The sequence below is a fragment of the Stenella coeruleoalba genome, assembly GCF_951394435.1.
Source record: "Stenella coeruleoalba genome assembly, chromosome: 4".
In the NCBI taxonomy this organism is placed as follows: Eukaryota; Metazoa; Chordata; class Mammalia; order Artiodactyla; family Delphinidae; genus Stenella; species Stenella coeruleoalba.
The window spans coordinates 20,213,541-20,228,540 of record NC_137149.1 but is presented as its reverse complement, the minus strand read 5'-3'; the positions used below and the strand labels follow the sequence as shown (position 1 = coordinate 20,228,540).

General features: G+C 37.8%; 1 protein-coding gene across 5 annotated transcripts in view; it reads right to left on the bottom strand.

Moving 5' to 3' along the window:
* Positions 1-15,000, bottom strand: part of TNIP3 (TNFAIP3 interacting protein 3) — a 92,138-nt gene that overhangs the window by 13,159 nt on the left and 63,979 nt on the right. For 4 of the 5 annotated variants that reach the window (XM_079919730.1, XM_079919732.1, XM_079919733.1 and 1 more), the window contains 4 exons: positions 10,525-10,644; positions 7,505-7,630; positions 3,391-3,441; positions 2,159-2,272 (listed from right to left, as the gene is read on the bottom strand). In XM_079919730.1, coding sequence (XP_079775856.1) covers positions 2,159-2,272; positions 3,391-3,441; positions 7,505-7,630; positions 10,525-10,644 — 411 coding nt within the window. The remainder of the gene's footprint in view (positions 1-2,158; positions 2,273-3,390; positions 3,442-7,504; positions 7,631-10,524; positions 10,645-15,000) is intronic. The other variant, XM_079919731.1, reaches the window with a different exon arrangement.

The following is a 15,000-nucleotide window of genomic DNA, read 5'->3' as shown; positions in this document are numbered from 1 at the left end:
AGAGTTCAATTATCTAAGATGCTAAGAAATGCTGCATTCGGTACTGCCTGACCCCACTTTACCCTCACTCAGACACCTAGGCTCCTGGCTCTTTTTGGTCCACAAAAAGCTAGAAGAGGAAATGAGATCACCTCCGTTTTTCATCTCCTCGTTTATTTTTAGATGTCTCAAATAACACATAGGATAAGTGACGTGAGCCTCAGTTTTATATTCCAGGACAGTTGCCAAAAGAAGGTGAATATACCATAATTTTACAAACACTATCGCATGTGCTTTAATTCAGGCTTAGAAATAAGCATGAGACATGAAATATTCTTTTAAAATGAACTCTGGGAGTTTCTGTAATTTCTCTCCTTATACTGAGATTTTGTTTAAGTGAATACTGATTGAAAATGTAGTCGTTACATGGCGTGGAATCTTGTTTCAAATACAGACGTTTATTTGGTGATAATTTTAAGTGATCGGGACTGCCTTATCTCTTGTAATTGATAGAAAAGGTTTTTTTTTTTTTTTTTTTTTTTTTTTTTATTTTATTTTTTGTGGTACACGGGCCTCTCACTGTTGTGGCCTCTCCCGTTGCGGAGCACAGGCTCTGGACGTGCAGGCTCAGCGGCCATGGCTCACGGGCCCAGCCGCTCCGCGGCATGTGGGATCTTCCCGGACCGGGGCACGAACCCATGTCCCCTGCATTGGCAGGCAGACTCCTAACCACTGCGCCACCAGGGAAGCCCGATAGAAAAGGTTTGATGAGCTTTTATAGTAGGTGAACTTCTGCCTTTTTTCCACAAACGAAGATTTGAAGAAAACAGTCATTTTTACTTGTAGGCAAACTTGATTGAGTCCTTGGATTTATAGTTAACCTTCCACGAGAGTATTTCCCCCAATTCCCTAACCTGCAGACAACTAAACTCCTTAGTAAATTTCTATCTCTTTGTTTCCCACAATATTAATTTCCTTCTACACTCTGAAAAAAATACAGAATGATAGCTGTGTTTGGAGATTCCCAGAAATGTTTCTAGTGAAAAGTAAAAAGTAAGCAAACAGGTAAAGAAAAAAGAAAATGGAGGAGGGAGAGCAGACAGAAGAAGCAACCAACAACAACACAAAAAGAACCAAATTCTCAGCTGTATGCTGTGTCACACCAGGGTCAACTAAGAGATGCTCATTAAATTCTGACATCCTTCCTTCCACCACCCAAAGAGTCATTATCTCTTCCCTTGGGAAAAGGGCTTCTGAGTCACACTCAAATACAAAAGTGTGAGAAGTTTCAGGCAACTAAGAGAACTATGTACTCCTTAAGTGTCCTGCTAGGAAAATCCTGCTAGGATTTAAAATCTCAGATTCTTTGCCTAATTAGAAACACAGTTAATAATAACTAAGGGGGAGAAGGTTGTCTGAGCCAATCCAAAATGCAGAAAAATGCATGATTTATTTCCTGTATGAAGATTCTGTCTATGTAGGCAAAAATAGAGAGTAGAGACAAACTTCCAGACCATGGGGGATGGTGGGTGGAACACTGTTATTGAGAAGGAAAGGGAGGGTGCTCTGGGTCTGACTTATTCAGGTTGACTGTCCAAAGCAATTTCACTCACAACTAACGGCTCCACTGTTCACTTCATTTTGCTTGGGTAGACACAGCCATAGAGAGCAACTTAAGTGGGTCACTTTTTCTTGGATCCTTTAAGAAGATGCTTTCAACTGGAAAATGTCCAAAACTATTTTGCACAGATGTAGCAATATTCATAGTAGTTGAATATAAGTCTACAACTGAAAAAGGTATCACCCAGACTGTTTTGCTATATTCACTTTGCTTTTCTTTATACACGGAAATGTCTTTTCGGTAGAGTCAGGTATGTCATTAAAAATGACCCATATAAAGTGTTATATGTTTGTTCCTGGAATTTTAGCTCAATTCGATACCTTTCAGTTAATGTATTCCTATCTATATGTCCTATGGATACAGTGACCCAAAGATAATTATAATGTACATAGACCACTGTAACTCTGCAAATTAGAGGCTGAGATAAATAGAGGCTCTTTATGTAGACAGTATTATGTGCCAAAATTCCTGAGACAGACATCATTTCTACCAAAAGAGAATATTAGCACTTATTAGAGATATAAGCACTTATTTGTTTCAATGAGAGCTCTTACTTACTGGGTACTTCTGTAGATCCTGCACAGCCCCAGGGCCTGTCGGTACGCATGGATCCCGTAGGTGGAAATTCCAGCCGTAGTTACTGGTTAGGAAATACATCTGAGGAGAACAATGCTGTTGGTTCATGGGAAGTGGGTGAAATTGGGGAATCACACTGACACTTGTTTTATACAACCACAAGGTTTGGTTAAAATCTTAAGGTTTAGCCTAAGTCTGGCATAATACAAATTCAAGATAGGAGGCCCGTCAATGCAGACTCTGGACCGATACAGATGAAGCTCACGGGCCAAATTTTACTGAAGGTGAAGCTGTAGCTACTTTTCCATGTTGAAGAAATTAGAAACACTTGAAAATGTATGTAGAGTTAACTTTGTGTCTCTGAGTTATCTTCACAGAGTCCTTGCTTAAGAAGAACCAGACTTTAAGCCATAAAATAAATTTTCTTAAACTGCAGCCAGAGACACTGATGACATAACTAAAGTCCAGAGAGGAAATTAGGAATTAAGAGAAACAATATTCATTCCTTAAGGCTACTAGCGAACCAATGGACTAGAATGCTCCAATACCCAAGAAGATACTCTACTTTCTCAAAAGAAGGCACAAGTCTTTGACGTAGTTTTCCACTGTTGTGGAAGCAACTGCAAGAAATACCAAGGAAATATATTTCCCAGGTGTTTGTGAGTCTATGAAGAAATCTCTGTTTGCATGAACACACACTGAAGCTTGTGCTACTGTAAAAACGTGTTCTGTAACATGTGCTTTTCATGAGTGTTAGGGTTGAGAGGCCTTGGGGGTACCTAAGCATTAACTCTCCACTGACATTTTAGTTGACAATGAAAAGCATGAGTTGTCCTAGGCCATCTGTACCAGAGTTTGAAAATGCCTTCAATTGGGACCATGAGGACCTGCTGTATTTGGGAATAAATGTGTAAAACTTAAAGTTGGAATTTCAAACACGACAAGAGGTTGGGCTTCCCTGGTGGCACAGTGGTTGAGAGTCCGCCTGCCGATGCAGGGGACACGGGTTCGTGCCCCGGTCCGGGAGGATCCCACATGCTGCGGAGCGGCTGGGCCCGTGAGCCATGGCCGCTGAGCCTGCGCGTCCGGAGCCTGTGCCCCTCAACGGGAGAGGCCACAACAGTGAGAGGCTCGCGTACCGCAAAAAAAAAAAAAAAAAAAAAAAAAAAAACCACGACAAGAGGGCTGGTGAATTTCAGTAAGGATCAACATACCTGTTTTAATTGCCTTTCTAGTTTTTCTTTCTCCATCTGACCAGCTTTTATCTGTGGACAAAACAAAGGCATTTGTATATCAGAAAGAGCTCAAATGTTCTAAAGCTACTCTTGGCCCAGAGGGCAGTGATCTACTCAGAAATCAAGGGGGTGAAGCACTGATAACAGTCATGCCAACGAAAATAGCTGAGTTTTGGATTTTTCAGACAGGCACTGGTTCTATCTTGAAATTCCCAAATGAAGTTTGGAAAGTTGGATAGTTTAAAATTGTTATTCCAATTTGTTGGGGCCATTATAATTCTCAGTTTTAGGTTGATGTATTTAGTTCTAGCTATAAATATAGATATAGACATAGATATGGATATAGAAACAGCTTCTACTGCTTATTGAATGTAATTGGAATTGGTCAATTGTACAGTCAAAGGCTTCCACAATAAATTTTAAAAGTTGCATATGCACTTAATACATGCCAGTCAGTGATCTAAGTGCTTTACACTTAATAACTCACATTCAATCTTCCCAATACCCCTATGTGATACTTAACATTATTATTCCTGTTTTACAGACGAGGTCACTAAGGCATGAGATGCTGAGTAACTTGTTCAAAGGCACACTGCTACACTTCATGCTTCTCACTATTTGAGGCCCAACCTCATCCAGCAGAGTCACCTATGCTGGGTTCCCCCAACATCTGACACATCTAGGGAAAGCTGGTTTTCTTTGGACTCTTTAGTAATGCTATTGTCATCCCTATATCCCTATAAAGCAAGGTCAAATGTCCCCTACTGTATGATACCTTTCCAAGTCCTACCTATCAGAATTATTCTCTCCTTTGGTCCTCCCATATAGATAGCATTTTACATTTACTATGTGACTTTTTATAGTCTAATGTGTACTATGTACAGTCAGTTCTCATGATTCATGGTAGTTATGCTCTATAAAGTCACTGTGAATACTGAAGTAGCAAACACTGCACCATTCTCCCAGGGAAATGCAGGCTTAGGTTCCTACCAGCTTCTGGTCATGCCATTTTTGTAAATCAATCAATACATAATTTTGTTTTATGTGTGTTCTTTTAAAGACACCTCATTTAATAAATATTATAGATCCATTAACATGGAACTCATGGCCAATAGCGCTATATTCATCCCTGAATGAAGCTTATCTGACACATGCCTTTTCTCCATTAGGCACATCACAGCCTTCCTGTGCTCAGGAACACTGGACAGCACTTCAGCACTATGCTTGGGGGCCATTTTAAAAAAATGAAATCACCGGGGTCTTCCCTGGTGGTGCAGTGGTTAAGAATCCACCTGCCAATGCAGGAGACACGGGTTCGAGCCCTGGTCCGGGAAGCTCCCACATGCCGCAGAGCAACTAAGCCCATGGGCCACAGCTACTGAGCCTGTGCTCTAGAGCACATGCTCTGCAACAAGAGAAGCCACCACAATGAGAAGCCCGTGCACCACACCGAAGAGTAGACCCCGCTCGCCACAACTAGAGAAAGCCCGCATGCAGCAACGAAGACCCAACGCAGCCAAAATTAAAATAGAATAAATTTATTAAAAAAAAGTGAAATCACCACCAAAAAGCACAAATATGTGAAAAACGTGGCACTATATAGACCATGAAAAGGACACTTTTTACAGTATGAGATCTGAAAGAAGAAGACAGCATCAACTGTTGGACCTCCACTGGGAACAAGTGTGTCAGGAAGCTCAAGTATTTTGCTGCTCTGTACAAGTTCACAAGTGACCTTAAAGGTGGCACAAGAACTGATTTTGGGGTGACAAATATATTTTAGTGAGTAGGCAAATTCACAAAAATAGAATCTGCAAAAATGATGAGGACAGACTATATATGTCCCCCTCATTATCTTGTGAGTTTTTTAATAGAATGGATCATTTTTTAGTTCCCTCACAGCATATAGCAGAATGCCTTGCGGAAAGAAAGCATCAAAATTAGATTATGAGGCACTGAATGTGGCAGGCTAATTATACAACTAAATGAAACTATTAAAAATTCTCCCTTCCAACAGATTATTTATGAAATACCTGTGAGCCATTACTTGAACTAGATGTTTCTGCATAGATTGTTTTTCACTTAACCCTGAGAACAACTTTGTGAAGTCATGAGGTAGGTATCATTATCTATGTTTTACAGGTGAGAATGCTAAGAGAGGTTAAGCAACCTATTTTTAGAGACAGAGGTTTTAGAGTTATAAGAAACATTTTAGAGATCACCTACTCCAACTTTGTCATTTTACAGATGAAGAGAAGAAAGGTTGAATATTTGCCCAAGGTCCTCACTGATGGTCAAAGCAGGCATGAACATCGGGCTTTTATCCTTAAATATCTCCTAAGTATCTTTCACTTCACCACACTGACTGTTTTACCAGTCACTGCCTTAAAATGTCCTTCGTGATAGGAAGAATAAACTCTGGTATGTAAGCAACTAGTGGCAGATCGATTTGACCTAAAAATTCTTTTGGTCAAGTGGTCCGTTTGGACCACTGGTAATACGCTACTCAAATAAGGTAATGCCTATTCTAACATGGCATTTAATCTGCTGTTAATACATTTAACATAGATTGTTAAACCATCTATTACATCCGGTGAATTCTGTCTTCCTTTCACCTGAGTAAATGAGACTTTTGAAGAATGAATGCTTGGATTATCATTATAAAGAAAATTTTGATAGTTTTAGCATATCACTAGGATCCTCCCCTAGTTCATAAGCAGTTATAAGGTACTGTAATTAGACAATACATTTATTTTTTGATATCAATCAAAAATTACAGATAACACGGGAATGAAAATTACTGTGAATTATAGTCTATAATGTAAGTATCTGGTTGTGTGTTTCTGGCTGTACTACAGCCTTTATAAAGGCAAGAACATTGCCAGTCTAGACAAATATTTATCATCAATCTGAATTTAATGTAGTAGAATGAATAAAATTAAAATACGGCAGGAACTAAAATGATTTGTGCAGTGACAACTTCAAAAAAATTAAGGCAGCTTTGCATGTAAGGCATACAAATTGAGACAGTGATTTTCTCACCAAGAACGATCAGAACGTTTTCTCACCCACTGTTGTAAAAGTATGTTGCATGAATTATTTTCAGAAAAACATTGTATTATATTTTTACCGTTATTTTATTCCTTCCAGTTTCTTAGAAAGGAAATGGTTCTGCCAAATAATTCTCCATGTAAAACTAGGGATTTAAAGTTAATCCTTAAAAAAGATGTCAAAGAAGAAACTAAATTTAATTCACAATCTACTTTGTATTAGGAAGAAGGCAATGACAAAGAGTTTAAAATCTCTTCTAAGACTAAGAATCTTAAAGCTACAGAGCTGTCACAGCCTGTCCCACAACAATTCCTTATTTATTGAAAAACACTGCATAATTTTGCAAATTAAAAATTTCGTGATTCATTGTTTTTTCTTAAGCCAAATTTGTGTTAGCTACATTTCCCTCATTAACATCAATAATTACCCATCATGGCAAATTCCCGAGTCTATGTTTAATAAATTCTATTGCACCTAATTTTAGTATGCTTACATTTAATATTCTATTCTAATAAAGTGGCTAACATTATCTGGCTTCCCTGAGAGCACTCCAGTTACTTTAAATCTGGGAAACCACTGAACAAAATTCTTGGTTTCACTAGGTATATAAATGACATTTAGTATGTATGTTTTTAGAAGACAGGAACATTCCAACATAGCCCTTCAAAGAAAATGATAAGAATTTAGAAACAACTTCACTGTACTAGAGTGTTTTGGCTTTGAATTTGAGTGCTAGGTAGTTCCAACTCCCATTCTACCAAGATAAATATTATGAGAAAAAGATCAAAAGAATTGGATTTTATAAAAGACTTTGGAATCCAATTTCTTGGAAAACTCCTTAATATACTTAAGATGAAAGAAATCTCTAGTCATTTTCATCTCTTTACAAGATTGTTTAAGAATGATTTCATCCCAGGTGCTAATCTCTCAAAAAAGAAAAAAAAATCCAACAGCAATTAACAGAAGCCAAAATGTCTAGATTTTTAAATGAGAAAATAAAAATAAAATACATACGTGCTGGCAAAGATTATTGGACTTATACCTGAGAATTCAGCCTGTTCAACTGGGTTTGAGAAGTTTGATTAATTTGCTGTAGCTCCTCTTTTTCTTGACTAAGTCTTTCTCGGTCTGATCGCTCCTTTTTGAAGTCTTCTTCGTATATTTGCACCTAGGAAATATTAACTTACTGTTACTGCTAGCTTCCTTTTCTCTTAAGCCATTTAAATGAGTTCTGGAGAGGTGCTATCTGGGTTTGTCCAATCTGAGACATTCCGTCCTCTTTTCATGAATATTTCTTTATGGTGGGGCTCTATCTTGATACATATGACTATAATTTTACCTTTCACTTTGTTTATAATGGCAGTTCTCAACTTTTTTCTCCTTGAGCATATATCAGAAATTCATAAATAAAGTAATAACATGGATATTTTGAAAATAATTCCCCTCCCCGATTTTTTATTGCATATTCCATTGTTGTGATGAAGTCTTGCTCCTCCCACCCCATCAGTGTTAAGTTTCACTGTTTTGGAGCAAATCATCCATCTCTAAAACAAGGCTTTGATGTATAAATACTGCTTGAAGTTCTGAAAGACAGTTTACTGACAATAGCTGCTAAGTGAAGCCACTAAATACTGACATGCCAAAGTTTCTAAATATAAATTATAAGTTTAGCACAAGATAGAAATGAAAGGCTCATGTATGTGGGAGAGCAAAGCATGTTTATTGAAAGATATTCACCAGAGTTGGCCTTTATAAGTAATTGTGGGAGTATATCATAAAAAAGAGTAACATTCTAGTGGAATGCCTCTCAAGAGGTGCTCCAAATATTCCAGAAAAGTAATCAAAACAAACCCCCCCAAACCAGATTTAATTATTGTTGTTTTAATTGGCGTAGTGTTGGCTGATGGCTTGGAGACTAGAATGTGGAGTTATGAAAACAAATGAAGCTTAAGAAATGAAGCAAAGGATTTCCTCTAAAACCAGATTTAAACTACGACTTACATGGGAACCTAGTAGCTAGATTTCGTCTATTAAAGTTAATGCACATTGCACCACCATCAGCAACAGTGCAACAAATTTTAACTACAGGATTATCAATTTTAAGTCAATAATAATAGAACAAAATGTAATAGGCAAGGGGGGGGAATTAAATATTTTACATGGATCTAGATACAGATAGACATATTTAATTTCAAGGCTTTATTCACCAGAAGGTTGCAAGGGAACTATACCCAGCCAATCTGATATTTTGTTTTGGGGTGGTTTTTTTTTTTTTTTTTTTAGTTGAGAGCTGAGGTTCAAATCCAGACACAGTTAAACCAATGCTCTGTAAATAATTACCAGAGGCATCTGAAGTGGGAGAAGTCCATCTGATTAGAACAGATGGACGCTCTTTATCAAACACAACACTGATAGCGATTTCAGCACTTAGATGGCCAAGATTCGAGCTCAGTTTCTTTGTGAATTTAAATCCTTTAGGGTTTCACGCAGCACTTGGTGATGTAATGATTGTGGGTACCCAATTAGAAATGTGCACAGTTAAAATGTGAATGCCGAAAGCTAGCAAAAGGGCCATACAGAAACGAAGGAGACGGATTCTGGTCTACTCTTGGGGTTTATGAGAAGAAGAATACCTGCCATTGTCTGTATCAAATACGAATTAAACCTTTACTGTAAACACGTGTAAGAGCAACTCTCTCGCATGAGGTGTACATTATACGGGAGCACTGAAGATGACTCAGGTGTCTGAACGTAAGCAGTACCTTTTTCAGAGGAATCCTGGCTAGAGCCAGTGGTACTTTAGGGGATGAGAATTTGGCAGTTTTAACACTCTGATTATGCACTTATTCTTTCCATGGGTCTACTTTCAAGCTCTATATTTGATCCTGAATGTAATGAAGCAGATTATTTCAAACTGAGTTGATAGAAGAGAAAATCCAACTTTATGTCAAATGCTCTGAATTTTTTAGATTTATAGATAGGTTACTTCCTATGAAGTAATAACAATAAAGTAAACAACAACAACAATAACACAATTGTTCTATTCTTCCTTGTATTGCATCAGGAATCCTTGTAATTGGCACTTGCTCAGAGCAAAACAGCCAACAAGTCATACCCAGGGGCATCAGAAAATAATACTTCCCGGCTCTTTGTTCTATGTCACCCTATCCCCTGCCCCTGCCATTGCTAACATATTTCTGACAATGTGTGCTTCTGGGATTGGAATTCCTATATTTCCTGTACTTATCAATATCGCTATGAACTGTTCCAGCCCTTTGCTTATATTAGTTTATTTAACCTCTTACAGGAAAAGAGATGTGATATGCATGGGTGGCTCCTCAGCTAAGCCAGCTCCAGCTGGGTGAACTAAAATTAGCCTCAAGTAGTTTAGGCAGTGCTATATCCCCACAGCCCTGTGTTGCTGGTGCATGCAGGAGCTTAGAGAGAGCATCCTTTTCTCTTGCTGTGCACTTGGAAACAGTGAGTGAAGCTGGGTGAGTTAGGAGGAGGAAACTATTGTACATCAGGAAATTCCTAGGTAGTGCCATCTGTATGCAGGGATAGATGAACAGACCTGGCTCTTCAGTGACTATGACCAGTGCAGAGTATTCCCTTTAAAACTGCCCTCATTGTTCAAAAGCCCAGAGGCCTGCAGCTACAGAATAATAGCCCGGCTGCTACCATTTTCTGAAAAGGTCCAGAGTTTGGGTTAATAGTGTCTTCAAAATAAATCATGTCTACATGAAACCCTCTAGACCCAGTGCTAATAGAATTTCACTAAAAGGTTAATTAGCATGCCCCCTTTTTAAGTGTATAATCTTGGGCGAGCCACTTAATCCATCTGAAACTCAATTTTCTCTTTTTTTTTCTCTTTTTTTCCTCTAGAGTTGGACTAGCTGATCTATATTTTCCCATAAAGCTTTAAAATTAGGTAATTCTAATTAAAATACATGCAAAAACCTTTGACATGTTTTGAATAGGAGGACTTCCAGAAATGGCTAAAGCAGCATGAACAATGGGCCCTAAGTTCTCCACATGACCGCTCCACTTTCAACTTCTCACCTGCTGTTTGAGAACTTCCATTTCTGTCCTCATCTCCTCACGGCTGCACTCCATTTCAGACTTCCGCAAACAATCCTCAGGAGATGAAGAACACTCCATTTTCAAGGCATCCTGAAGAGCCTGTGTTATAAGATAAGCACACTGTTGACCTGAGAGTTGCCACATCATATGAATTTCTCTACAATTCCTACAGTCATCTCAAGTGCACTCATAAGGTAGAATTTCATTTTTAATGCTACCTTCAACACTGAGTAACTTTCTTCATATATGCATTTTTTTTTTCAGAATCTCCATCTTTTCTCCATGATGGTGCTTATGTTATTCAACTCTCATTGTTACTTGAGAAGGCTTTGGTGTTAGAGATCCTTCCACCTAGCCAACCATGAGTGGAAAACAGATACATAGCCTTTCTCTAGAGTCTGCTTCAGTCAAATATATGCTCCATCAATAAGGCTCGAACTTCAGGGAGCATCAGAATCACCCGGAGAGGTAGCAAACATGCCCACGCCTGGGCATTGCCTCCAAGGATCCTGAATCAGTATATCTGGAAGCAGGGCCTGAGAATCTGCATTCCTCAAAAGCTGACGTTCCTGCTCTCAGATGACATTTAAAAAATATATCTTCATTGAAGCATAATTGCTTTACAATGGTGTGTTAGTTTCTGCTTATAACAAAGTGAATCAGCTACACATATACATATATCCCCATCAGATGACATTTTGAATGATATATTTCTGCTATATAACCATGTCCCTTACAGGAGAGAGGGAAACTCACATAAATGGGAACCCAGGCAGATTCATTATCCATTGTTGTACGGCTCTGCTCTGTACTCCTTTAGCATGACATGCCTTGGCCTAGACACAGTCATAATTATTCTCCAATAAAACACCCACTAACCCACTAGAGGGTGGAGAGAGTGCTCTGCTTTCTTGACATGCAGTACAACTTGGTGTTTTCACCGTGGGGTGAGGAAGTGAAGCAAATAAGAGACACTTAGATTTGCCAACCAGATCATCATCCTTACTCATAATTCCATGGCACTCTTACATATACTATACTTTTTCAGATTATATGAAAGACACTGTCTCTATTCTGAAGACTTTGGGCTCATGATGAGTTAAATAAAACGGCCGCCAAAAACTGTGACAGAACATACCTCATCCTGTTGTGGTTTCAGAGCCCACACACAATGTGACTACTTGCTCATTATCAAATGAGTCCTCTACACAAATAGAAAGGTTCACTTCCAAAGCTCCAAGACTTTACTGCCTCTGTATTTCTTTAGTAGCTTCGATGGTGTTCATTTGATGATTCTATTAGTAACTCACTTCCCTGCATTACTACACAATATGGTCATAAGGATAGAAAAGAAAAGCAAATTTAAGGTCTTAAATATGCATAGTTAAGATTAGAAGTTTCCTAATAGAATGTCTTATAGTCTAGCCTGATGTAAATATCATTTTTCAGGAAGTTGTAAGAAAAACAAGAACTTTTTTCTTCCTCCAAGAATTATTAGACAACAGAAGTTGTTTAATAATTTATGTTTTGTTAGAATTTATTGCTAAGCTACATAGTTCTAGGAATTATCATAATAGTTATATTTTTAAAACATGTGTCACTAGTAATAGAATCTAGGGTGGGGTAAACCAAGTGAGTCAAGATAATCAAATATGCTGGTTCTATATCCTACAGCTATGAATAGACTACTTTTGTAGGTTTTGTAATATCTGAATTTTCTGATCTACCTTTCATGCTATTCAGACTTCTAGAAATTTTGCAAATGAGTCATAAACGAAAGGCGAGTCTAGTAGACATTTATTCCATCTTGGGGTTTTCCAACTTCTTTGAACAAACACCTGTAACCTACTCTAGAGCAGCAGTTTACCATAAGCACAGATATACTAAACAGATCTACCCATCTCACAATGGCAAGATGTCAGACACATCAGTTTTGCCCATGGGTGGCCCTGGTTGACTAGCCTCAGGTAATTTCTCTCACTTTGATCAAACATCTGGCTTCTCTGTCAAGAACCTGATGAAAACAATGCCCTTAGGTATCTCCCTCAAAGCAAATAAGTAAAATTCAGTACACATAGTTGTGTGAACTTCTGAAAACCATATGTTAATTGCTAAGGTGACATGCTACCAATTTCTGCTGAGACCGGGTCAGCAGGCAGTGGGTTTGTGCAAGCGGGGTGGACCCCAAATTTCCACGCTGTAATGAATGGTGCACACAATTAGCTACCCAAATCATCATTTTGAGTAACTTCTATTTATTACAGTGGTAAAAGAGAACAGAAGAAAAATCTATACTGTAAAATAATAATTTCTTACATTTCATTAGACACTAATACTAAATGAGAAAAAACCTAAATGAGAAAAAAATCTCTTTGCACTAAATGAGAAAAAAAAATCTCTTTATAGCTCATCACTTTCTATCTATGTTTTTAAAGTGACAGTTGAAGGTATAGATGTGTGAGATGAAATCTTTTCTGGCTTGAAGTACCTTTTATTTTTTCTTACTACTCATAAGTAATGTGTTATGCCTATTAAAACATGAATCTCAGGGCCAAAATTGGCTACTGAACATATTATGTACCAGCAAATTACATTAATTAGTTACTTCATCCATTCATCCAGTCAACAAATATTTAAGAACATACTATGAGCAAGGCCCTGTTCTAGGCACTTGGAATGTAGCAGTGAACAAAATAGAGAAACTCAGGGCCCCATTATGACTGTTGTCTTTGTGAGTCCCTTCCTCCAAATAAATATGTAGTAAAATTATATATTATAATTGCATTCTTACAAAGATGAATATGTTAATATGAAAATATATTTTCAACCTCATACTTTAGTATTTTTCCTCTGACTTTAAGAGAAATTAAGCATATTAATGGGCCACTATAAGTATTGTGGGCCCTCAATACTGTGTCCACCTTGCCTAGGAGAGAAATCTGCCCTGCAAATATCCTGCCCACATGGAGCTTACAATCAAGACTGGGAGACAGGAAACAATTAAGATAATAAATATGAGACATTATGCATACACTAGAATGCAATGAATTCCAAGGAAATATTAAAACAGGAAATATTAGAAGTGGAGTATGTAATTTTAATTAAGATAACCAGAAAAATCCTCTTTGAGAAGATGACAAGCTCTGAATTTTACTCAAATTAATTTTTCTCATTGAGATTTTATGATTATAATCATGATTTTTAAAGTTTTTACTAATTAAAAAAGATTTTCTATAAACACACCTACACAAAAATGAAGGTTATTACATGGGTTTGAGTAAAACACAGAGTTCTCGGCTGTTTTAATTTCTACAGGCTTTATATCCTTGTGCCTACATTTATAGAAATAGAGAACAGAAGAAGACTGATAAGTAATAACATATCAAAAATGGGAGAGATTTCAAATATAATCTCAATTAATGTCAGTTCCTCTAATTCATTTGCGAAGGATTTCCAGCAGTGATTAAGACAGAAAATTCATTTGCCCTGAACTTGTATCTCTGAACATTGTTTTTCTCTCTTAAACGACAGAGAAGTACATGGTTTACGAAGTCAGTCTCCAATTTCTCATTTTCTCCTGAATAATAACTTGCCCCATAAACAGATCAAACATAGCATCACATTTGTAAAGCACCCTATCAACCATACAGGCATATAGTTAACGCTTTGGGGATATTTAAGTTACACCTCTGAACACTACTTAACTACAAGATGGCACACGGTCCCAAAGGCAAGCACTGAGCACGTGTTTAAGGCCAGTCAACCACCTGCTCTTTTTTTAGAAGATAATTTCTGTTACTTTGGTCAAGAAATATCTAGCTTGAGAGATGACTATCTCAACTCAACCATGTATTACTACGTATTACTACGGTCCACATACGATGTGGCTCTTGGAAAAGTCAACAGCAAAGGATTTAATTTTTTTCCCTGAACAAGTCAGCAATCCCTCCCCCCAAGAAAATTAAGGTTTAGTCCATTAAAACAACACACACACACACACACACACACACACACACACACACACACTCACTTACATGTCGTCCTTTTGCAGCAATTCACAGGTAGCTCCTTTGAATAGTTGTTGGAGCAAAGGCATTAAATCACCAGCATTTTCTTAATAGACCTACACACTACTCCCCACCCCCCCATTAAAGGTGAGTTTTAGGCTTATTCTCAGGAAGGCCGCCATCTCATTTTTGGATTTGGCATTTAGTTTGCTTCCATATAGTCTGTATTACACTCAGGAGCTCCACAGTGATGATTTTAAAGAGCAGCCTGTTTTCCTCAGGAAACTTTCGCGGTTGACCAAGAGATAACGCTACTATTCGCAAACACCCACTTGCTTTATGTGGTTCTTTGATCTACCAAAAAAAAAAAAAGTTCTTACTCTCTTCTATACTTTCTCCTTATCTCTTTCTTTAATGACAATTCTTTGCAGAGACATGAATTCCCCCC